This window comes from Triticum dicoccoides, chromosome 1B (assembly GCF_002162155.2).
Source record: "Triticum dicoccoides isolate Atlit2015 ecotype Zavitan chromosome 1B, WEW_v2.0, whole genome shotgun sequence".
Classification (NCBI taxonomy): domain Eukaryota; kingdom Viridiplantae; phylum Streptophyta; class Magnoliopsida; order Poales; family Poaceae; genus Triticum; species Triticum dicoccoides.
The window spans coordinates 19662768-19685244 of record NC_041381.1 but is presented as its reverse complement, the minus strand read 5'-3'; the positions used below and the strand labels follow the sequence as shown (position 1 = coordinate 19685244).

Here is a 22477-nt window from a genome sequence, read left to right as displayed (position 1 = left end):
CTTACGAAGACTGGTAAGGGAACTCGTTTTGACATCCATCTGCCAGATTTCATAAATGCAGCTAATGCTAACATGATTCCGACGGACTTAAGCATCGCTACGGATGAGAAAATCTCATCGTAGTCAACTCCTTGAACTTGTGAAAAACTCTTCGCCACAAGTCGAGCTTCATAGACGGTGACATTACCATCCACGTCCATCTTCTTCTTAAAGATCCATTTATCTCAATGGCTTGCCGATCATCGGGCAAGTCCACCAAAGTCCATGCTTTGTTCTGATACATGGATCCTATCTCGGATTTCATGGCTTCTAACCATTTGTTGGAATTTGGGCCCACCATCGCTTCTCCATAGCTCGTAGGTTCATTGTTGTCTAGCAACATGACCCTCAAGACAGGGTCACCATACCACTCCGAAGCAGTACGCATCCTTGTCGTCCTACGAGGTACGGTAGTGACTTAATCCAAAACTTCATGATCACTATCATAAGCTTCCATTTCAATTGGTGTAGGTGCCACAGGAACAACTTCCTGTGCCCTGATACACACTGGTTGAAGTGATGGTTCAATAACCTCATCAAGTCTCCACCATCCTCCCACTCAACTTTTCGAGACAAACTTTTCCTCGAGAAAGGACCTGATTCAAGAAACAATCCCTATTGCTTTCGGATCTGAATTAGGAGGTATACCCAACTGTTTTTGGGTGTCCTATGAAGATGCATTTTATCCACTTTGGGTTCGAGCTTATCAACCTGAAACTCTTTCACATAAGCGTCGCAGCCCCAAACCTTTAAGAAATGACAACTCAGGTTTCTCCAAACGGTGTCGTCTCAACGGAATTATGTGGTACCCTATTAAAAATGAGTGCGGTTGTCTCTAATGCCTAACCCATGAACGATAGTGGTAATTCGATAAGAGAAATCATGATACGCATCATATCCAATAGGGTGCAACTATGATGTTCGGACACACCATCACACTATGGTGTTCCAGGCGGTATTAATTGTGAAACAATTTCCACAATGTCTTAACTGTGTGCCAAAACTCGTAACTCAGATATTCATCTCTATGATCATATCATAGACATGCTATCCTCTTGTCACGAAGATCTTCAACTTCACTCTGAAATTACTTGAACCATTCAATAATTCAGACTTGGGTTTCATCAAGTAAATATACTCAACATCTACTCGAATCATCTGTGAAGTAAGAACATAACGATATTCACTGCATGCCTCGGCACTCATTGGACTGCACACATCAAAATGTGTTACTTCCAACAAGTTGCTATCTAGTTCCATCTTACTGAAACCAAGGCTTTTCAGTCAACTTGTCCATGTGGTATGATTTGCATATCTCAAGTGATTCAAAATCAAGTGAGTCTAAACGATCCATCTGCATGGAGTTTCTTCATGCGTATGCACCAATAGACGTGGTTCGCATGTCTCAAACTTTTCAAAAATGAGTGAGTCCAAAGATCCATCAACATGGAGCTTCTTCATGCGTTTTATACCAATATGACTTACATGGCAGTGCCACAAGTAAGTGGTACTATCATTACTATCTTATATCTTTTGGCATGAAAATGTGTATCACTACGATCGAGATTCAATAAACCATTCCTTTAGGTGCAAGACCATTGAAGGTATTATTCAAATAAATAGAGTAACCATTATTCTCCTTGAATGAATAACCGTATTGCGATAGACATAATCCAATCATGTCTATGCTCAACGCAAACACCAATAACAATTATTTGGGTTTAACACCAATCTCGATGGTAGAGGGAGCGTGCGATGCTTGATCACATCAACCTTGGAAACACTTCCAACACATATCGTCAGCTCACCTTTAGCTAGTCTCCGTTTATTCCGTAGCTCTTTTATTTCGAGTTACTAACACTTAGCAACCGAACCGGTATCTTAATACCCTGGTGCTACTAGGAGTACTAGTAAAGTACACATTAACATAATGTATATCCAATATACTTCTATCGACCTTGCCAGCCTTCTCATCTACCAAGTATCTAGGGTAATGCTGCTCCAGTAGCTGTTCCCCTTATTACAGAAGCACTTAGTATTGGGTTTGGGTTCAACCTTGGGTTTCTTCACTAGAGCAGCAGCTGATTTGCCGTTTCATGAAGTATCCCTTCTTGCCCTTGCCCTTCTTGAAACTAGTGGTTTCACCAACCATCAACAATTGATGCTCCTTCTTGATTTCTACTTTTGCGGTGTCAAACATCACTAATACCTCAAGGATCATCATATCTATCCCTGATATGTTATAGTTCATCACGAAGCTCTAGCAGCTTGGTGGCAATGACTTTGGAGAAACATCACTATCTCATCTGGAAGATCAACTCCCACTCGATTCAAGTGATTGCCGCACTCAGACAATCTGAGCACAAGCTCAACGATTGAGCTTTTCTCCCTTAGTTTGCAGGCTAAGAAAATCGTCGGAGGTCTCATACCTCTTGACGTGGGCACGAGCCTAAAATCCCAATTTCAGCCCTCGAAACATCTCATATGTTCCGTGACGTTTCGAAAACGTCTTTGGTGCCTCTACTCTAAACCATTTAACTGAACTATCACGTAGTTATCAAAATGTGTATGTCTGATGTTCGCAACATCCACAAACAACGTTTGGGGTTCAGCCCACTGAGCGGTGCATTAAGGACATAAGCTTTCTACTGTCCGCATAATCGCTATTGTCAACTTTCAACCATATTTTCTCTAGGAACATATCTAAACAGTGGAACTAAAGCGCGAGCTTACGACATAATTTGCAAAGATCTTTTGACTATGTTCAGGATAATTAAGTTCATCTTATGAACTCCCACTCAGATAGACATCCCTCTAGTCATCTAAGTGATTACATGATCCGAGTCAACTAGGCCGTGTCCGATCATCACGTGAGACGGACTAGTCATCATCGGTGAAGATCTTCATGTTGATCGTATCTACTATACGACTCATGCTTGACCTTTCGGTCTCTGTGTTGCGAGGCCATGTCTGTACATGCTAGGCTCGTCAAGTTAACCCTAAGTGTTTCGCGTGTGTAAATCTGTCTTACACCCGTTGTATGTGAACGTAAGAATCCATCACAACTGATCATCACGTGGTGCTTAGAAGCGACGAACTTTAGCAACGGTGCACAGTTAGGGGAGAACACTTCTTGAAATTGTTGTAAGGGATCATCTTATTTACTACCGTTATTCTAAGTAAACAAGATGCATAAACATAATAAACATCACATGCAATTATATAGTAGTGACATGATATGGCCAATATCATATAGCTCCATTGATTTCCATCTTCAGGGCTCCATGATCATCATCGTCACCGGCATGACACCATGATCTCCATCATCATGATCTCCATCATCATGATCTCCATCATCGTGTCTTCATGAAGTTGTCTCACCAACTATTACTTCTACTACTATGGCTACCGGTTAGCAATAAAGTAAAGTAATTACATGGCTTTGTTCAATGACACGCAGGTCATACAATAAATAAAGACAACTCCTATGGCTCCTGCCGGTTGTCATACTCATCGACATGCAAGTCGTGATTCCTATTACAAGAACATGATCAATCTCATAAATCACATATCATTCATCACATTCTTCTTGGCCATATCACATCATATAGCATACCCTGCAAAAACAAGTTAGACGTCCTCTAATTGTTGTTTGCATGTTTTACGTGGCTGCTATGGGTTTCTAGCAAGAACATTTCTTACCTACGCAAAACCACAACGTGATATGCCAATTGCTATTTACCCTTCATAAGGACCCTTTTCATCGAATCCGTTCCGACTAAAGTGGGAGAGACTGGCACCCGCTAGCTACCTTATGCACCAAGTGCATGTCAGTCGGTGGAACCTGTCTCACGTAAGAGTACGTGTAAGGTCGGTCCGGGCCGCTTCATCCCACAATACCGTCGAAACAAGATTGGACTAGTAACGGTAATCATATTGAACAAAATCAACGCCCACAACTACTTTGTGTTCTACTCGTGCAAAGAATCTACGCAATAGACCTAGCTCATGATGCCACTGTTGGGGAACGTAGCAGAAATTCAAAATTTTCCTACGTGTCACCAAGATCTATCTATGGAGAAACCAGCAACGAGGGGAAGGAGAGTGCATCTACATACCCTTGTAGATCACTAAGCGGAAGCGTTCAAGAGAACGGGGTTGAAGGAGTCGTACTCGTCGTGATCCAAATCACCGGAGATCCTAGTGCCGAACGGACGGCACCTCCGCGTTCAACACACGTACAGCCCGGTGACGTCTCACATGCCTTGATCCAGCAAGGAGAGAGGGAGAGGTTGAGGAAGACTCCATCCAGCAGCAGCACAATGGCGTGGTGGTGATGGAGGAGCGTGGCAATCCTGCAAGGCTTCGCCAAGCACCTGCGGGAGAGGACGAGGTGTCACGGGAGGGAGGGAGGCGCCAGGGCTTCAGGTGCGGCCACCCCTCCCTCCCCTCCCTTTATATAGGGGCAAGGGAGAGGGGGGAGGCGCAGCCTTGCCCCTTCCTCCAAGGAAGGGGTGCGGCCAAGGGGGGGAGGAGTCCATCCTCCCCAAGGCACCTCGGAGGTGCCTTCCCCTTTGAGGACTCTCCCCTTTTTCTTATATCTTGGCGCATGGGCCTCTTGGAGCTGGTGCCCTTGGCCCATATAGGCCAAGGCGCACCCCCTACAGCCCATGTGGCCCGCCGGGGCAGGTGGACCCCCGGACCCCTTTCGGCACTCCCGGTACAATACCGATAAAGTGCGAATCTTTTCCGGCGACCAAAATAAGACTTCCCATATATAAATCTTTACCTCCGGACCATTCCGGAACTCCTCGTGACGTCCGGGATCTCATCCGGGACTCCGAACAACATTCGGTAACCACATACAAACTTCCTTTATAACCCTAGCGTCATCGAACCTTAAGTGTGTAGACCCTACGGGTTCGGGAACCATGCAGACATGACCGAGACAACTCTCCGGCCAATAACCGACAGCGGGATCTGGATACCCATGTTGGCTCCCACATGTTCCACGATGATCTCATCGGATGAACCACGATGTCAAGGACTCAATCGATCCCGTATACAATTCCCTTTGTCTAGCGGTATAGTACTTGCCCGAGATTCGATCGTCGGTATCCCGATACCTTGTTCAATCTCGTTACCGGCAAGTCTCTTTACTCGTTCCGTAACACATCATCCCGTGATCAACCCCTTGGTCACATTGTGCACATTATGATGATGTCTTACCGAGTGGGCCCAGAGATACCTCTCCGTCACACGGAGTGACAAATCCCAGTCTCGATTCGTGCCAACCCAACAGACCAGACCCGGCGCCTCCCGGTGGGGCATCCACACCCGATGCACGCCGGGCTCGTCGTCGAGGCAATGCACGCGGCCCTCGCACTTCATGATGCGCGTCTTCTCCTCTCCGATTCAGATTCGAACGTGGGTGAGCAATGGCCGTGTCAGGAATGGAATGTCCATCTTCTAGTCTTCTCACGACGACTTACGGGGTAAGTCGGGCTTGAAGTTGACGGTGAGCTGGACGGTCGTGACGTCCCCGTCGTCCGACGTGGTCGCACGGACGGCCCGTGAGTCGCCGATGTTCGCGACCACCATCAGGTCGCCCTGCTTCACCATGGACAGAGCCGTGCAGCCGCTGTTGACGGCGTCGAGGCGCAGGCTCCGGGGAGCTCCTCGTCCACGGCGGCGGCGGCGGCCAGGTAGGACTGCCTCAAGAGGTCGAACTGGCAGTTGCTGAGCCTCTTCTCGCCGTCGATGAGCGACACCAGCGCGACGGCCTCCTGCCAGCGGCACAGAAGCGACTGCGGCAGCGACTCCCGGACGGCCTTGGCGGCGTAGTGGCCCCACTGGTCGTGCCCATCCAAGACGTTGCAGAAGATGGTGTCGTCCTGGCACCCGTATCCTTGGACAGAGAAGAGAGCGACATGAGAAATTGAGAACAAACACGAATAACCCAATAACCAACTGTCTGTTTTTTATCCAACAAAAAATGGATAGTCACATGGAGTATTTATGAAATACAATGATTTTTGCAGTCTGAAAAACAATCAGCAAATCTGATCCTACTATGAAGATGTCGACGAATATCAAGAAAGTTGGGGCATAGCCTAAGGCGTACGAGATTGATTCGACTCACCTTGCGGCGATCCGAACAGCAAAAGTAAACCGGACAGCGACGCCCTCAGGTATGGCAATATTCCTCTACCTCACCTTCAAATTTTAGATTCTGAATTACCCTGAGCAATGAATCGAGCTGCATACTGGAACTTGACGTTCGTTCCTCCATCCTTAGCATGTTCCTCAATAAGTGTTTATTATCTTCAATAAGGTGAATGCAACGAACCTAGTGGAACAAAGGTCTCAAATTTGAATGCTGGAAATAATACATGCATGAAAGTATTGTCCTAAGACATTGGCACCAAACAAAGAACATAACTAAATCAAGGTGCACAAGAAGCCTCAATTGGGAAGGAAAAGAAAAAAAAACTTAACACATAAATAAAGATAATTATGAGGTGAAAAGAACTGAAAATCCACAGTAAACTGAACCATGACCCGGCCAACACCTCCCTCTCTCCTGCAAACCAGACAAGAGTCTGACCTTCATTACATTAAATACTAATTTGAGTGGTAATCTCTCTCTCTCTCTCTCTCTCTCTCTCTCTCTCTCTCTCTCTTAAACGACATGTTGAATTTAAATACTATATAAGTATATATAAACAACATCTATATCATACAATAATTAACATGCTTGTATTTCACCTTACAAAGGAATAAAGAATTGTCTTCAACATAAATGCTACCCGCAAAAATGAAAGACATGACACCCGCAAAATAAACGACATGTTGAAGAGAAAGGTTGTAGTTACATATGATGTCTTGTAGTACTTGTAGATGACCAGGATGTAGTAAACACTCAAAAATGATGAGCTCATTTTTGCTAAAGCTATGTGTCCAACTGATTTTTTTGCCTTATTTCCTGCCAAATACCTTCTTCTTTGTTCTTCCAATGCCTCCCTTCACCACCCCTACCTTGGCTCCTCTCCACTACATGTCAACCTAATGTGGCATGCATATTCTGATCATGTCTATCAATCATATACCCAAGTTCCTCACCATTGTGTCCCCATCCTCTTCCGCATCTTGACAAGTGTCTGCGAGCATCACATTTCCATCACGCCTAACACAATCAATGTTGCTGTGTACTGTTGAACAAACATAACAAAAAAATATTATCAGGCAAAGCACCTTTTTTGACAGATGAACTACAACATTTGGGAGTCATCGGAGGGGCAATGGAAAGATATTTTATGTAAAGGACAAGAGAAATATCATGAAAACATACATAGCAAAAAGGGGAAACATATCCAAAGCATTGATGAACACCATTTGGCCTTATGAAAATAAGAACCCCTGTGAACTTGACCAGATCAAAACAATAAAAACATAGGTGCATCACACACCTATTGCCATCCAATAGATTTTCCCGTGTTTGCACGTTCTGTGTGTTACATGTGTGCGCTCATCTAGCTGAAGATTAACTAATCAAGCTAAATTTCTATATCAGCGCATCTGGCCGAAATCAATTAGTGAATCTATGTTGTTTCAGGTGAGTGTACGGGAAGAAGTAATCAGCAAGAAGGCGTGCTATATGGCCGTGCAAACAAAGATAAGAAAATTACTTAGCTTGATCAATCTGCAGCTTGCTGATTCCTTTCGGGCCGGATGGGCATGTCTGGCTGCTGCGCAATACAGTACAAAGCACGCAAGCTGGATCGAATCAGGTTTTCAGTGAATCACAGGGGGAGGCATGGGGCAGTGGAAGGTGAGGACTGCAACATTGATACCTTCAGCAAGGAAACGGCCTGCCGGTGCCGCCATCGACAACTCCAGCCACTGCCGGAGTTCAGCTTTCGCCGGCAACCATAACCATCCAACCAGTGGACCCGAGTAGCCCACGTCGCCAACCCTCACCGTGTAAGACCAGCGCGCCTACAGCCCCTCCAACCACCGACCATCTCCTTCCGGCCGCCTGGACACCGTAGCAGCAGATCGAGCCAGAGAAACGGCCACGACGCGCTGCCATGCCCAGATCCGCGGCAGCCCTCACGTGCAGCCGCAGCAGCCGCACGCCCCGCACCAGCCGCGCCAAGGAGCACGTCCAAGAACGCCCGCCCTCTGGAGGCCAGCAGCGCCATCAGCAGGGACGCCCGCCTCCACAGATAGGCCAGATCTGGCCGGCCCGCCTGCCCACTCGAGCTGCAGGGCGCCGCTAGACCAACGGCCGAGGCCGCATCAACTCTGGCGTCCTGCGCCGCAAGCCAGTGACGCGCCCGCGAGCCTCCTTGCAGCCCGGAGCACGGGCGCTCCGGCCCACGCCCTCCAGATCAATGCCCTGCTCCACGGCGCCCTCCACCACACAGCCACGACGCCATGCCCTCCCGCACGCTGCGACGAGCTCGCCTGCACGGGATACGCCACACCTCTACGCGCGTATAGAGGGAGAAAAGGAAATGGCTCGGGATTGAGGTGCGGTATTGTACATGCAACGTTTTTTTCTTGCTGCTTTTTTTTTTAAAACTGTTTTTTTCTTGCTGCTTTTTTTTTAAAACTGTTTTTTTCTTATTGCTAACGGACACCCCAGGGGCTGCCTAGGCTGACACGTTACTTAGAGTCTTGGACCTTGGCCCAGCCCAAAGCAGGTCGGCGGCGCTCTAGGGTTTGCTCGATTGGCTCGGCGGCGGGCGGCGGCTGGCGATTGGCGATGGCATCTGTAGAGGAGTTGGAGGATGAGGAGGAGGAGGAGGAGGTGGAGGACGTAGAGCCTTTATTGTACGACCGGGCGAAGTGGGTGGCCTGGGCGGTGGAGGAGAAGGAGAGGTCCCGGCGGGAGGAAGAGGAGAAGGCTCGGAAGCGGGAGGAGAACCGGCGGAGAAGCGAGGCACACGACAAGGTCATGGACTCCATCATCGAGCACGATCCCAAGGCTGGGCGAAAGGTCTACACCCGGTTTTTCCTCAGGGACTTCTCCGTCTTCAACATCGACGAGGAGTGTAAGTGGTCTCTCCATTTCTCAAGCCGGTGTAGTGTAGTGCTGTTCTGTTTTATAAAATTTTCTGGTTGACAGTAATGTATGGGTATGGGAACTCAACTAGTACGTTGTACGTTACAGTAGGATGTCTCTCGCCTGTATAATCCTCTGTTAGGAGAATCCTCTGACATGCCATGTTCTCTTCATTATTGATGCATATCAGTGAACAGTGAATCCCAATCCGTTTACTAGATTGATTCAGGTGTATCAATTGACAACAGGAACTCACTGATTTGGCTAAAACCGAAATTTACTTTCTACAGATGGTGAGATGATAGTTTCCTCTTGAAGTTAACAGCGAATCTCAGTTCATTTACTTGGATTTGATTCGTATGTATCACTTAACAACAAGAATCACTGATTTTGCTAAAATTGAAATTAACTTGGTTCATATGGTTAAGATGATAGCTTTCTCTGGAAGTTAACTCAGCAAGTCAAATAAGAATATTACGTGGTTTAACTCAGTGGCATATAAACGGGAAGAACACACAAGCTGGGGCTGTTTATTGTCATGAAATAATCTGATAGATTTATTTTGCTTATTAATTGCAGCGTCTGTCCCTCCAATGCGATACACCGATAGTATCTACCAAGATGAATTTGGGCTAGAAGACTCTGCAAACATCCTCTCTGTCAGCATAGTCTCCTCAGATGTAGGCTTCCCAGTCGATGTCTATGGCCGTGTCATTGCCAGAGACAGCATTGACTACAAGTGCATTTATCTCTTTCACCGCAATAGAGATGATTGCCAGCGTGTCAACGAGGTACATCCTTCCTTCTAAGTCCGTTCTAATCGGGTTTCGTTTTATTTGAAGATGCCTTTAATATCAACTGTTAATGTACATACATCTAAATGGAGTCATCTTAGTGCTGGTGGTTGTCGTTCCAGATAGTCATCTGCATATAAATGGAGTAGCTTTTATGCCATGCTTTCGATCCTCATTTTGAGCAGTGTTTGGATGAGCATACTTTAATCTCTCGTGCAATTCTTTTCATAGGATGGAATGCTGATTTTAACTGGCCCATATCGAGGTCTAGTGCTGGTTGATTTCATCTATCTAGAGATAGATCTTAAAATCAGGGAAGAAGGAGTTCCAGAAAGGCCATTTAGCAAGGGTCTAATAAGTATTGATGGCCGAGTACTGTCTAGAGAGAAAGATGTCATGGTTAGAAGTGAAACCCTTGAGAGCTGGCTCAGCACTACAGAAGTGAGATTCACAACTGTCCTGAACGCAGTCGAGTGCACCTTTGAAATCAAGCTCACTGAGGGGCTTTTTAAAGGAAATATAACAGTTGGCATCGCGGATAAAGCTCGCAAGCTGGACAATGAACACACGATTGTGATTCATGACAGCACAGCAGATGGCGTGGTTACAAGTGATGAAAGTGGAGTTATCAAACTCCGGCGAAGTGTCATTACTATCTGTCTGGAAAGAAATGTGATGTTTCGCATAAATAATGAGGCTGCTGGTGTTTGTGTTGAACGAACCTTTGGTTTCACTCCACGCCGCACTGGTGTAGATGAAGAGAAAATTACATGTGGTGCTGGGAAGTTCGGATTCAGGATTGTCTGGTCCTTGATGGACTTTAGGCTGTAATCCTGTGACTTGGTAAACTTAGTTCTGATGTAATGAAGTGATGCAATGATGTAGTGAACTATGTTAATCTTGATGTAATAATGTGGTGCACTAAGTTATATTATTGTTATTAAGTAACTTGATGGATTATAAGTAATGAGTAGCGAACTAAGTTATTATATATTATACCAAATTTGTTGGCTTAATTTTTTGGCATAATTAATGAAGATTAGTGCATTTGGCGTTTTGCTAGACATGTATTAGGCAGAAATACGAACATTTGTCACTGTTAAGGGACTTTTCTACCATATTTATCTGTGGTTTGTATTGACTGCTCATGGTCACGTCTGTGTTATCTAAATGTCCTGAAAATTTAATTATTTGGAAGATGGCTTGGCATTGCGTTTGGTTGCTGTTATTCGGAACTAACTTCTGAAGCACAACCTGGGTTCAACGAGGAAGGCAGGAGACACGTTCATGTTATCAGTTCTGAACACATGTTTTTGTTGGGAAGGAGTGTCCTTCATGAGAAAGTGGCTTCATTTTTTGATCCATGTTGCCTGTTCAAGCCAATACAAAATTTGCTGGTACATAAGAAATTTGAGGATCTTTACAAAAGAAACGATCTTCAAGACACCATGCCGCCAGAGGTACTTTATTTACCCATGTTCTCTTTTATAAACTGTGTTTGGTTCTGGGCTTCTGGCAATGCTTCTACATATGCATATGTGGATATGCTAATTGATGACATCTGTATTGATTTTCTGCTAAATCAAGTATATTACCTAGGGCATTCGTTTATTTTCACATAAATCAAGTATATCACCTAGTGCCTTTCCTGTCATACTGAGTGTCATTAGCCCAAAGATGAACAGCTCGAGTTTTACAGTAAATGATCGATTTTGCTCTTATGTTATGCATTAGTGTAATTTCTTGTTCTAAATATGCTAGTGCGTGAAGTTGGCGGTGACGAGAAGTGCACTGGAAAATGTTGGATTGCTGACTTGGCTACAAGAATTTAGCACGATGACAGGATAGAGGTCAGTATGTTGTAATGTTTGGCACTTCAATCTGAACTTCTGAATGATTGCCATATCTACCTCTAAAAACCGTTGGTTGTAACACTCTTGATGTTTTGGCTTAACTAGCTGTTTTGGACGCATTGATGAGCACCAAGAGGCATGCTTCTCCAGACCATAATTTAAGAAATAATCAAGCTTTGGCTGATCCAGTTTATAAGGGAAACAAGATCGAAAACCTAAGCAAATTGACCCTGTTTATGAGGAAAACCGGGCCGAAAACCATACAAGTAACAAGGTTACAGAAGATGAGAAAAACTTGACGTACATCAAAGACTAACAAGAGAAGGAAAAAGGATGCCCAGGACAAGTCATGACCTAACTAGCAGACCGAAGGACCAACACCACGGGAGGCACAAGTAGATGAGGGGTGTCGTCGAGGGATCACAATACCTAGACTAAGCAAGCAACCTAACGCACCGCACCGGCGCGCATACCGAACCTCATGACACATCCTGGGCCCACATGGCAGTGACTGGACATCGCCGGGATCGTGAGGACCGCCGGTCCGCACCGAGCTTCACGTCTGCCGGTCCGGTCCCTGAAATCAAGACCACTGCACTGCTCGGTCCGGTCCGGACCGGACCGCCGGCGGCCGGTCCAAACGACGGCTCGGAGCGGGACCGGACCGGCCCGGGACCGTGTCCACCCTGAGCTCGGATGCCTTGCCGGATGACCAGTCACCAGATGTGTCATCTTAGGTTTAGCTCCTGCAAGTACTGGTCTCTGCTTCCAGTCCGAAGGTTTGGATGACGGTCCTATGGTAGCCCGACGCCACGGAGAAATCTCGCGAGGGAGTTAGGCTCCAGGACGCGAAGTCCGGGTAGTCCGCGAGCCCGGGTTGGAGGGTCGCCTGCAAATTAGATCTATTTATCCAATTTTGGATTAAGAAAGAATGAAATATTCATAACTACTAGCAGTTTCATCATGAGACAACTAATGATTTCACATCCATGTATTATTCACCTATGTATTTGTTTTTCCTACTAAAAGAGGTGGAAGATCTATTCAATTTGGTGATATCATGTACTCATTTTTTTTAATCTGAAAAAAATGCATGAGCTTCACATGTATCACTTTTTACGACACCTAATAGGTGGAATAGTAATTTCTGAAAAACTTCATATAAGAAAACGGTTTCCATTACTTTGCAAAATTTATTCTTATACAAAACTATGGCTATTGCACTATCGAAGAAAATAATATTACTATCTAATAGATTGAAAACGTTACATAATTTGGATTAATTGAATCAATATAAGTTAAGACATAATAGAGCTCTAACCATGTGACCTATCCAGAGATACTAATAAAGAAAATATGCACTAAAAGTCACATGCTCTAGCATCATTAACTAGAGGAATGGCCAGCTACAGACCTAGAAAGCATTGATTGACTTTACACATTATAAAGTAATCTGAGTTTCGTGCCTTAGTGTCAACCATTTTTAGAATCAATGAGGTTTCCCTTCCTGTTCAAGCTGCACCTCACAAGATGTTCATGTGGGATATTTGGATGATGTATTGGATGTTGCTTCTATGAAGTTTTCCTTGTCTCCGATTTCATAGCTGAACGGATTACAAAATCTGTAGAAAGCATCAACCGATATTTGCATATTTTGGTAAATAAAGTTGTGGAATAGTGATTCCAAAAAAGTCCTTAGAGAGGAAAATAAATTTTTGCTACAAATCTATATCTATACCTACTAACAAAGCAAGGTGTGTTTCTCCAATTATTTCATCCTTTTACCGCTGAAAATATTTATTTCTATACGAGATGGTACTAAATTTGTGTGCGTCTATCCGCTAGAAAAAAAAGGTTTGTCAAGAATTCCGAAATTGAGCCACGCACGCTCCAGCCCAACGAAGCGAGCCCAGTAATTATCCTTCCCATGCAGTTGGGAAAACCTTATTTGTCACATGGGGTGACAAAATAGTTGAAGCTACGCACACGTCGCCCAAGACCGGGCCGATCTGTTTTTGAGTTTTCAGTGTTCTGTTTCCACTTTTTTGGTTCCTTTCTATTTCCTTGTTTTCCTTCTTTATTTTTATTTTTCCATGAAGTAACAATTTAAATAAATGTAGAATTTCAATTTTTATTCTAATAATAAAAAGAATCAGAATTACAAAATTGTCTTCCTATTTTGAAAAATATTGAAACTTTTCAAACAATCTCGTTTTGGAGTTTGCTCAACATTTAAAAACTGCTACCCTCTTGTTTTACAAATATTGTGTTTTCAAAATTGTTTGAAATTTTTTTAAATTTATTTTAATAAAATGTAGCATATTCTAAAAATATTCCTGGTTTTGTGAAATGTTAATAAATCCGAAATAATGTTTGAGTCTAAGAAAGTATTTTCTAAAACTGTTCTGAATGTTCCCCTTTTCAAAAATTTAAACAAAAATGTTAGTGTTTTTATAAAAAGATTATGTTTTCAAAATATTGTTTGTGAATTTCAAAAAATATTTCCGTTTCAAATTTTGACTGCGTTTTTCCAAAAATATACGGAATTTAATGTTTCCGAGAATATTTGGCAGTCCATATTTCTTTGAATGTTCTAGAATTTTTAATAAAATCAAAAAATATTTCGAATATGACGCTATAGTATTTTCTTAAGTATTCGCGCTGGCCATTGGTTAGCAGCGCACGTTTGTTCTATCCTGGTTGGCTACAAATTAAAAATATTGTGGGCACATGCCAATAAAAGAGAATATGTTGTTTGGCTCTAATTAGGAAAAAAATGTGGGCACGTGAGTGCTAATATAATCAAAGTGAATAAACCGTCATAAAGAAGGGGCATTCATTCCTGATTATGCTAATTGAAACGGGATTTATGCGCTGTAGTTAGTAATCCATCCGATTACGCAGTCGTAGGGAGAGTTGTCGAAGCAACCGTGTCCCGAAGGTCGCCGCACATCACCCAAATGAGTAGGCATGCACAACTGTGAGATGGAGGCGGACCGGGAGGAAAAGAGGCACGAGTTGGGTGCTCACCGGCACGCCGACCAACCCCGGCACTATCAAGATTTCACGGGCCAAACAAATCCAGTGAGAAGACCGCGCGCGACTCCTTAATGTGTCGCCTACCATTGTGGAGACCATTTTTTGATGGACACGTCAATTATTTCTCCCGTTGCTTGTTGCCAAAAAAATAATATCTCTCCCGTTGCAACGCACGAGCATATGTGCTAGTGTAGAATAAAAACCAATAGCTATGCTTCTACCTTTGATTGTCTACGAAACTTTGCGGGTCTTTTGCCGAATAAAGACCACAAGAAGCGTAATAAGGATGGCCAACCTTAGAAGCACACCTTGCGTGCCTCGCTAATCAAGACGATGAAAAGAAGTGAGGTGACGACAAGGGTCCTTGGAACAAGAAGGATGAGAATAACCGGGAGAAACCGGAAAACAACAACTCTTCAGTATGGTTCTTCGAGGTCATTGGATTGGCAGATGTGGTGCAGGCTGCTAGGTTTCGCTGCTCAACCGCAATTATTCTGTCTTTGTACTGTTGTCCTTGGATGATAAATCGTTGGGGTAGATGTGGTGTAGGGGGAAAATATCAGGTGCTACGGGAGCACCTAAGTTTAGGTGCTCCAAGAGCTTCTCGGTCATTGGATCTTTCTTGTCGAGGTGTGTTTGTGGTTGTTTGTTGGCACTGGGGTTATGTCTTGTGATGACTGTTTGGTATGAAGATTATGGACTGTCTCCGAGGAAGAGGAGACCTTGATCTCCATGCACTAACCTTACCTCAGACATGTCACTCAACACAGTAACCATACCAGCTCAGCAATCTCAAAGCAAACTTGAAAACACTTTTTTTTTTCTTATTCCATCCATCGTCGTCCCGTTAACCGAAAGAAACAACACAAGAAAAGAAAAAACATGGGAAATGCAAAGACGAGGAACGACGACTCTCAAGGATGGTTCAGTGCATCCATCCTCAGGATGCAGCATCTCAGCCTGGAACATGGGCAGGCGCCAGCAGCAGCAGGTCATCATCGATCAGTTGTCCTTGGTTGGGTAGGAGGCCATCTTGTTGATGCCGCAGAGGCCGTCGCCCTTGCCGGTGCCCCTCTTCATCCTGATGTACCCCTTCTCGCCCCACTTGCCGCCCCACGAGTTCTTCACGACGATGTAGTCGTGCCCCTTGCCCTTGTCCGACCCGTACCCGACCGCCGCCACGCCGTGATCCAGCTGCGCGCCACACGGACCGTCGAAAACCCCCTAGAGGAGCCAAAAATATTGTTTCAGATTACAACTCATTTCAAACATATTTCAGGGCCAAATGCTCAGACAAAAAAATGTACTATATGCTTACCCCGCTGTAGAACTGGAAGTGCCTGCCCGAGGCCTCGATGGCGACGGACACGGGCTGGTGTGCGAGCGCCTTGATCAGCGCCTGCTCGTCCTTGGCCGGCACGTCCTCGTAGCCGCTGATCGACACCACCGCCTCGGACTCGCTCTTCTTGCCGTCGCCGCAGCTGCCTTCCTCCATGAGGTACGGGTAGGCCTCCTCGGTGTGGAGCCCGCCACTGGAGGCGATGTAGGAGAAGGCGTAGTCCACCATGCCGCCGTTGCAGCCGCTGTTGCCGTCCACGCTGCAGTCGATGAGCTCCTGCTCCGACAGCGCCGTCAGGTTGCCCGTCACGATGGCGTTGATCCCCTCCACGGCCGCCACCGTCGAGAAGGCCCAGCAGCTGCCGCACTGCCCCTGGTTCTTCACGTCCGTCACCGCGCCCTTCTTCCTCCAGTCCACCGCCTTGGGCAAGTCGTGGGCGGCCACGTCCTCGTACCTGAAGCTCCGGCTGCTGCTCCGGCGAGCCGGAGGAGGGCTGAGGCCGAGGTAGGCGGCCTTGAACTCGTCGTGGGTGAGGTCGGCGAACTCGTTGAGGCCCAGCCAGTAGCTGGTCACCTCCCGGTTGATCTCGTCGATGAGCTTCAGGTTGTCCTTGAACACCTCGAACCGGTGCAGCTTCTCCTCGAAGCTCGCGTACGCCTTCTCGTGCTTGGCCAGCCACTTCTCGAACAGCTCGATGAGCCTGTCATGCGACGACAGGTCCTCCTCCGAGTAGCCGACGATGGAGAAGTCGCTGTTGCGAGCCACGCACACTCCGACGCAGAGGAGAAGAACAGCAACCGACAGCTTGGAAGCCATGACTGATAACTGGCGAAATGGAAGTGTTGGTTGCAGGATGGAAGAGACAAGAGAGCATGCAATGTATTTGTAGCCTCAGTTTCAGCATGCGGTTGAATTGCTTCAAAGCAAAGGCAAATGGAGAAAAAGAGAGATGCAGCGCCTGCCATTGCCATTGCCATTGAGTGTTTAAATTAAATCATGCCAAGGCTTTAAGCTTTGATCTCTGACGGCGAGACTTGGCTTCCAAGCATGTTATCCTGGGTGCAGAGAGAGCATCCCTTTCTGTCTGTGGCACCTGCAAAAAGTTCAGAGGAAACCTTATTGGTGCCTGTGAACCTCACTCAAAGCAAAAAATCTTAGTGCATATATCTGAACGAAGTCTAAACTGAAGAAGGAAACTGTACATGTGCAACCTGATGGGAGGATGAACTATCAGTGTCAAGAGATTGCCATGGGCCATTTTCCAGGTTAGTGCTTCTTGTCTGTCCTCAGCTAGCTGAACATAGTAAAGGAGCACAATTGTTTCTGTATCTGTTCACCACATTGATTCAGAACAGTAGCTTGTTGCCTTCACTTTGAGGCTGCTCATAGTGGAGAGTAACTTAGACTAGTAACATGCATATGTTACTAGTCTATGTTACTATCTTCATAGTGGGTAGTACTCCCTCCGGTCCTTTTTACTCTGCATATTAGGTTTGTCTGAAGTCAATCTCATCCAACTTTGACCAAGTTTATATAAAAAATTATAGACATTCACATAACAACACCAATATCATTAGATTCATCTTGGAATATATTTTCATATTATATTTATTAAATATTATAGATGCTAATAATTTTTAATAAAAATTTGGTCAAACTTAGCAAAGTTTGACTTTCGGCAAAACCAATGTGCAGAGTAAAAAGGACCGGAGAGAGTATCATATATGTGGTAACATACATGTCTTCATTTATTACTTTGTAGACTCATTTTGCATTGGGAAGCGCTATGTGATGGTAACATATTATGTTACTCTATTTGCCTCTCTCCTCATTAACTACTTGCCACCTCATCATTTTTGCTTATGTGGCACCTAAGTTACTACCTATGTTACTCCCACTATGACCAGCCTGAGAAAAAAAGGGAGTACCTTTTTGAAAAGATGCAGGGGAATGTTACCTCCTGCTGGCCACACTTGCTACTTGGAGTAAAAGAGGGGCATCAAGTTCATCGTACTGTGCCATGTGCTCATTTCTCTTTTGCAAACCATACAAAAGTCAAAACAAGCCAGATCCAAGCAAAATAGTGAAGGTAATTTTCTTGTTGGCAGCTGAACCAACTGTAGACTTGAATTTACGAATTGTAACACAAATATATCTTTCTTACTTCATGTACTTGGTTTTTCATTACAGGGCTGATAATTTTGGAAAGCAATTTCAGTAAAGCTTCTACTTGGCTCTATCCAGAGCTCCAGTAATTAGCTTACCGAACATCTTGACAAGAGGTGGTACTTTATTCAGCACACGGTATCAATATCAACATCACCAGAAATATTAGCAGCTAAAGGCTCACTCCGAAGATACATAAGACGCAGAACTCTGTATCATAAATTGGCTCAGAAGTAGGAAACAGAACATCACAAGAGAGACATGACGTTCAGTCTCAGCATATAACCATTCTACATAGCGATAATCAACATAGGTATCTCTTGATGGAGTTTCTTGAAGCTGGCACCGCGGTAATGGATGGAAGCTGGCACCGCGGTAATGGATGGTGGCCCTTCACGTTGGCTTCTCATAGCTGTTCTGGTCTCTGAACTCCGCCATCTTACTTTTGATGTAATCTCCCATATTAGGCTGGATGAACATGTGTGTGGGGTCAAGAATGTGCACGATGAACTTCTCCGATGCGGGCATTGACGCATTCATATTGACAATGAACTGAGCCATCGGTATATCACTGGGAAACAAAAAAGATAAACCAGCGGATCAACTAAAGCTGCAGAGTGATGGTCGAATGAACAAAATGGTGGATGGATCCTGTTGGGATTGATGAGCTTACCAGGAGATGAACAGCCCCTTGATTGCATTAACCATCTTTCAATGTGCTCGGGGCAGTAGAATATGACCTGTTTGGCAAACAGAACAACCAAGTCATTCAGAGTAGTAATGTTACTGAAATATATACAAACAATCTGACGCATATCATGTAAACAATGGTGTTCTACAGTGGACACCGGGTGATACCATTTAGCCAGCAGCAGAGAGAAAACAGGGGACCAAAACTAAATGGACTAAGAAGAGCAAAATGCCCAAATCACAATGGTGACTGGTCTGGCTTCTTCTCTTTATTTCTTTGGACACAAGTACCAACTGTCTACACCTTGAGTCAGATTGGGACCATTAACATAAACCCAACGCAAGGATAATACAAATGTATTACATTACATCACATGGCAAATCAGAGCTAAACAATCTTTCTGAATGAACGGCACTACTTGGGAAAGGCAGCAGATTACCGGACTGGGCAGGCAAATAAAATTAACGACGCGGGATGGACTAGATAGATAACTGAGTGCAAATCGTGGATGACATGTAAACCAACCACACAGGCATCAAAGTTTAATTATTCCGCCGGTAACAGTGGCTAATCAGACTCCAACACAGAGCAGAGCAGAGCACAGCAGGGCAAGCTCAAACAAAATCACCCATGGCTATGAAACAGAGCATATATAATATATTGGTAGTGGTAGGTACTATGGCAGAGCACAAGAGAGGAAAAGGGAGCTAGAGGAAGGAGATGGACGAACCTCCTCACCTCACCGGAGAGGTTGTAGTCGACGCACGGCGCACACAGCCGATGCCGTCGCCGGCACGGCGTCGTCGGGCTCGGGCGTCGGGGAGAGAAGGAAGATGGAGATCTGAATCAAGGCCAGGGAAGGGAAGGCAGAGCTCACCTCGCCGGAGCTGGAGGCGACGCCGCAGCCGGAACCCTAGCCGCCGGGAGGGGACACGGCCGCGAGGAGCGGATCTGGCCGGAGGGAAGGAAGGAGCGTGGCGAGGGGAGCACGTGCGTGTCCTGCGCGCCGGCGAGGGCCGCCAGAACTCGCCGGAATCGCCTGGCGGCGGCGGCGGCGGCGGCGGCGGCTGGGGATGCTCTCGTCACGGGAGGCAGAGGAAGGAGGGAGGAGAGAATGAGAGACGGCTGGGCCTTTTTTTCCGGGCTCAACGTACGTACACACATGTAATTTTTTTTCTTTCCTTCTTTCTATTTCTACTCAACCAACCCCTTTTCCAAACTTTACCTCAAACAATTCTCAGAAAACAGAAAAAAAAACTTTATGTTGAAATAAAAAAAGAAAACTACTTTTCCCAACTCATCAAAAAATATTTCAAAAAAAAAACTCAATTTTCATCTCCCGCAAACAAATAATATACTTATTTTTCCCGAGCGCGCATGCCTTCCCTCGCTCCCGGCCGCAGCCGACCTCGCCACGCAAAACTCCTCTCCAAAAGACCGTCTCTCCATCTTGCCCGTCACCCTCGGCGACGATGACACGTGCGGCGTCCTTCACCACTGAACGGCGCCATGCACGGGGTCGGACCATTCCTCCCACTCCCCTGTTGTGATTACTTGAACCGGCACTCGGTTACCATCCCGGGTTGAAGCACAAACAATGCTTACCAAGCATTACATGCCAATGTGTATATCATTCTCTCGACTGCGGCATGCACGACCTCCGTCCTTCACAATCGGACATCCAACAAAAGGGGACATGACTTTTACCTTTTGCGTTTCAAGAGTCCCGGACCATCGAAAGCCTACCACCATGGCTTGCGCGTCAATGCCGACATTTGGGGATGGGCTCCACCAAGGCGTGTAGGCGACGGCTGCAGACTCGCAGGCGGAGATGAGAGACAGAAGGGTAGAAAAACAAATAGAGGGTAGCAGGGGCCATCGGAGATGAGAGAGGGGCCCGCGGCGACTGGGTTGGATGTGGCCTCAAGGTTGGTCAGTGTCGGCGGTGGGTTGGAGGTGGCCTCGAGGCGTCGGCGTCCAGCATGGAGGTGACCTCAAGGCATCCGCGTCGGGAGTGGGTTGGAGGTGGCCTCGAGGCGTCGGCGCCAACATGAAGGTGACCTCGAGGCATCCGCGTCGGCGATGGGTTGGAGGTGGCCTCGAGGCGTCGGCGTCCAGCATGGAGGTGACCTCGAGGCATCCGCGTCGGCGGTGGGTTGGAGGTGGCCTCGAGGCGTCGGCGTCCAGCATGGAGGTGACCTCGAGGCATCCGCGTCGGCGGTGGGTTGGAGGGGCCAGAAGGGCGGCGCCGGCGTGGAGGGAGGCAACCGTGTTTTCTCGTTTATTTTCTTTTGGTTTGGATGGACATGATTGAGACTTGATAAGTCGAGAGACAAGACGTGAAGGTGCAGTACCTTTCCTTGGCATGACTAACTATTCCCCAAGTATAGTAGTACACAGCTATTAGTACGTACAAGCAGGATTCCAAGCTCCCTTTATCTCATAGGGTCAATATGGTCTATGGTATCACTGGTCAAAAAAAGGCCGTAGACACCCTCTCTTACTGCTGCTAATTTCTGCTACTACTAGTTGACTCAATTACTTAAGCCAACTATAACGAGGTGACTAAATGGACGTGGATTTGTTGGATGCGTTATGGGAGAAGGCAAAGGAGAACATTAGTGGGATCGAGACCACCGACTCCAATGACTACACGAAGCCAGCGTCATGGTCCACATTAGTGCGATCGAGGCCAGTGACTCCAATGACTATGACGAAGCCAGCGCCATGGTCCACATAAGTGGGATCGAGGCCAGCGACTCCAATGACTATGACGAAGCCAGCACCATGGTCCACAAGAGGCCTAGAATGTTTTTCTACTATCACGAGAAGCCATTTGGAGGCCCATGCTAGTTCCTTGCCTTTTTTTTCGGGGTCGTCTGGCATATTCAGGAAATTTACTGCATTTCTAGGGTTTCAATGCCGGAAATGCAAGATGGTGACCCGCAGCCACATAAAATCATGGCAGAAAGTGGACCGATAGTCTCCATCTCTTTTTTTGTCCATGATTGAGCCCTTTGAAACTAAAGGATGGGGCGGCACCAGTGGCCAAGGCACTGGGAAGGGCCTGAGGAAGGGCCTGAGGAGTATACTACCTCTGTCCGGGATTTAAGAGGCTGCATGCAAAACATCCATCCCTTTCTATTGGCTCATGCACGAGGTAATTAATGGAAGCAAAAGGCCAGCCGCCACAAAGCTTCATCTACTATCTACTACCACTATAAAAAAAAGAGAGGGGCAGATCCAAACAATCCCACCCATCCATCATCAAAATCTAATGGCCCTTAATCATTCTATGTTTAACGCTACCAACCACGCAACAAGCCACGATCGATCGCTAATCGCCGCACTAATAATCGTCCCGCAGTCAAAAAAAAAGAAAAACCCCGCACTAATAATCGTCCCGCAGTCAAAAAAAAAAAGAAAAACCGCCCCCCGCACGACCTCCTCCTCCTCCTGCAGACCGCCCCCCCTTCCTCCCCACAG

General features: G+C 46.1%; 3 protein-coding genes and 1 pseudogene across 5 annotated transcripts; 1 reads left to right on the top strand and 3 right to left on the bottom strand.

Annotated features, from left to right (window-relative positions):
• Positions 1–5513: 5513 nt before the first annotated feature.
• On the bottom strand, positions 5514–6017 carry LOC119350009 (annotated as a pseudogene).
• A 2340-nt stretch (positions 6018–8357) lies between these two features.
• LOC119316539 lies at positions 8358–10885 on the top strand. Its single transcript, XM_037590866.1, has 3 exons — positions 8358–9098; positions 9689–9900; positions 10135–10885. The coding sequence occupies exons 1-3, from the start codon at positions 8810–8812 to the stop codon at positions 10732–10734; spliced, it is 1101 nt and encodes a 366-aa protein (XP_037446763.1). The 5' UTR covers positions 8358–8809; the 3' UTR covers positions 10735–10885.
• A 4702-nt stretch (positions 10886–15587) lies between these two features.
• On the bottom strand, positions 15588–17003 carry LOC119316549 (cysteine protease XCP1-like). Its single transcript, XM_037590873.1, has 2 exons — positions 16114–17003; positions 15588–16019 (listed from the first exon to the last, which is right to left on the bottom strand). Exons 1-2 carry the CDS (start codon positions 16948–16950, stop codon positions 15798–15800), a joined length of 1059 nt encoding a protein of 352 aa, XP_037446770.1. The 5' UTR covers positions 16951–17003; the 3' UTR covers positions 15588–15797.
• A 1403-nt stretch (positions 17004–18406) lies between these two features.
• LOC119316516 (general transcription and DNA repair factor IIH subunit TFB5-like) lies at positions 18407–20119 on the bottom strand. Of its 3 annotated transcripts, none has more exons than XM_037590847.1 (3): positions 19730–20119; positions 18974–19040; positions 18407–18871 (listed from the first exon to the last, which is right to left on the bottom strand). In XM_037590847.1, exons 2-3 carry the CDS (start codon positions 19006–19008, stop codon positions 18694–18696), a joined length of 213 nt encoding a protein of 70 aa, XP_037446744.1. In that variant the 5' UTR covers positions 19009–19040; positions 19730–20119; the 3' UTR covers positions 18407–18693. The 3 variants fall into 3 exon arrangements, with proteins under 3 accessions (XP_037446744.1, XP_037446738.1, XP_037446751.1); XM_037590841.1 differs by having other exon boundaries at positions 19722–20118; XM_037590854.1 differs by having other exon boundaries at positions 19869–20118.
• Positions 20120–22477: the final 2358 nt, after the last annotated feature.

What these genes read in the sequence shown, in the direction of transcription:
- LOC119316539 (XM_037590866.1), top strand. Translation starts at nt 8,810, where the DNA reads ATGGCATCTGTAGAGGAGTTGGAGGATGAGGAGGAGGAGGAGGAGGTG. An exon ending in CTTCAACATCGACGAGGAGT is followed by an intron (nt 9,099 to 9,688) that starts GTAAGTGGTCTC and finishes TATTAATTGCAG; the next exon opens with CGTCTGTCCCTCCAATGCGA. An exon ending in ATTGCCAGCGTGTCAACGAG is followed by an intron (nt 9,901 to 10,134) that starts GTACATCCTTCC and finishes TTCTTTTCATAG; the next exon opens with GATGGAATGCTGATTTTAAC.
- LOC119316516 (XM_037590847.1), bottom strand. Translation starts at nt 19,008, where the DNA reads ATGGTTAATGCAATCAAGGGGCTGTTCATCTCCTG. An exon ending in AAGGGGCTGTTCATCTCCTG is followed by an intron (nt 18,872 to 18,973) that starts GTAAGCTCATCA and finishes TTTGTTTCCCAG; the next exon opens with TGATATACCGATGGCTCAGT.
- LOC119316549 (XM_037590873.1), bottom strand. Translation starts at nt 16,950, where the DNA reads ATGGCTTCCAAGCTGTCGGTTGCTGTTCTTCTCCTCTGCGTCGGAGTG. An exon ending in ACTTCCAGTTCTACAGCGGG is followed by an intron (nt 16,020 to 16,113) that starts GTAAGCATATAG and finishes TGGCTCCTCTAG; the next exon opens with GGGGTTTTCGACGGTCCGTG.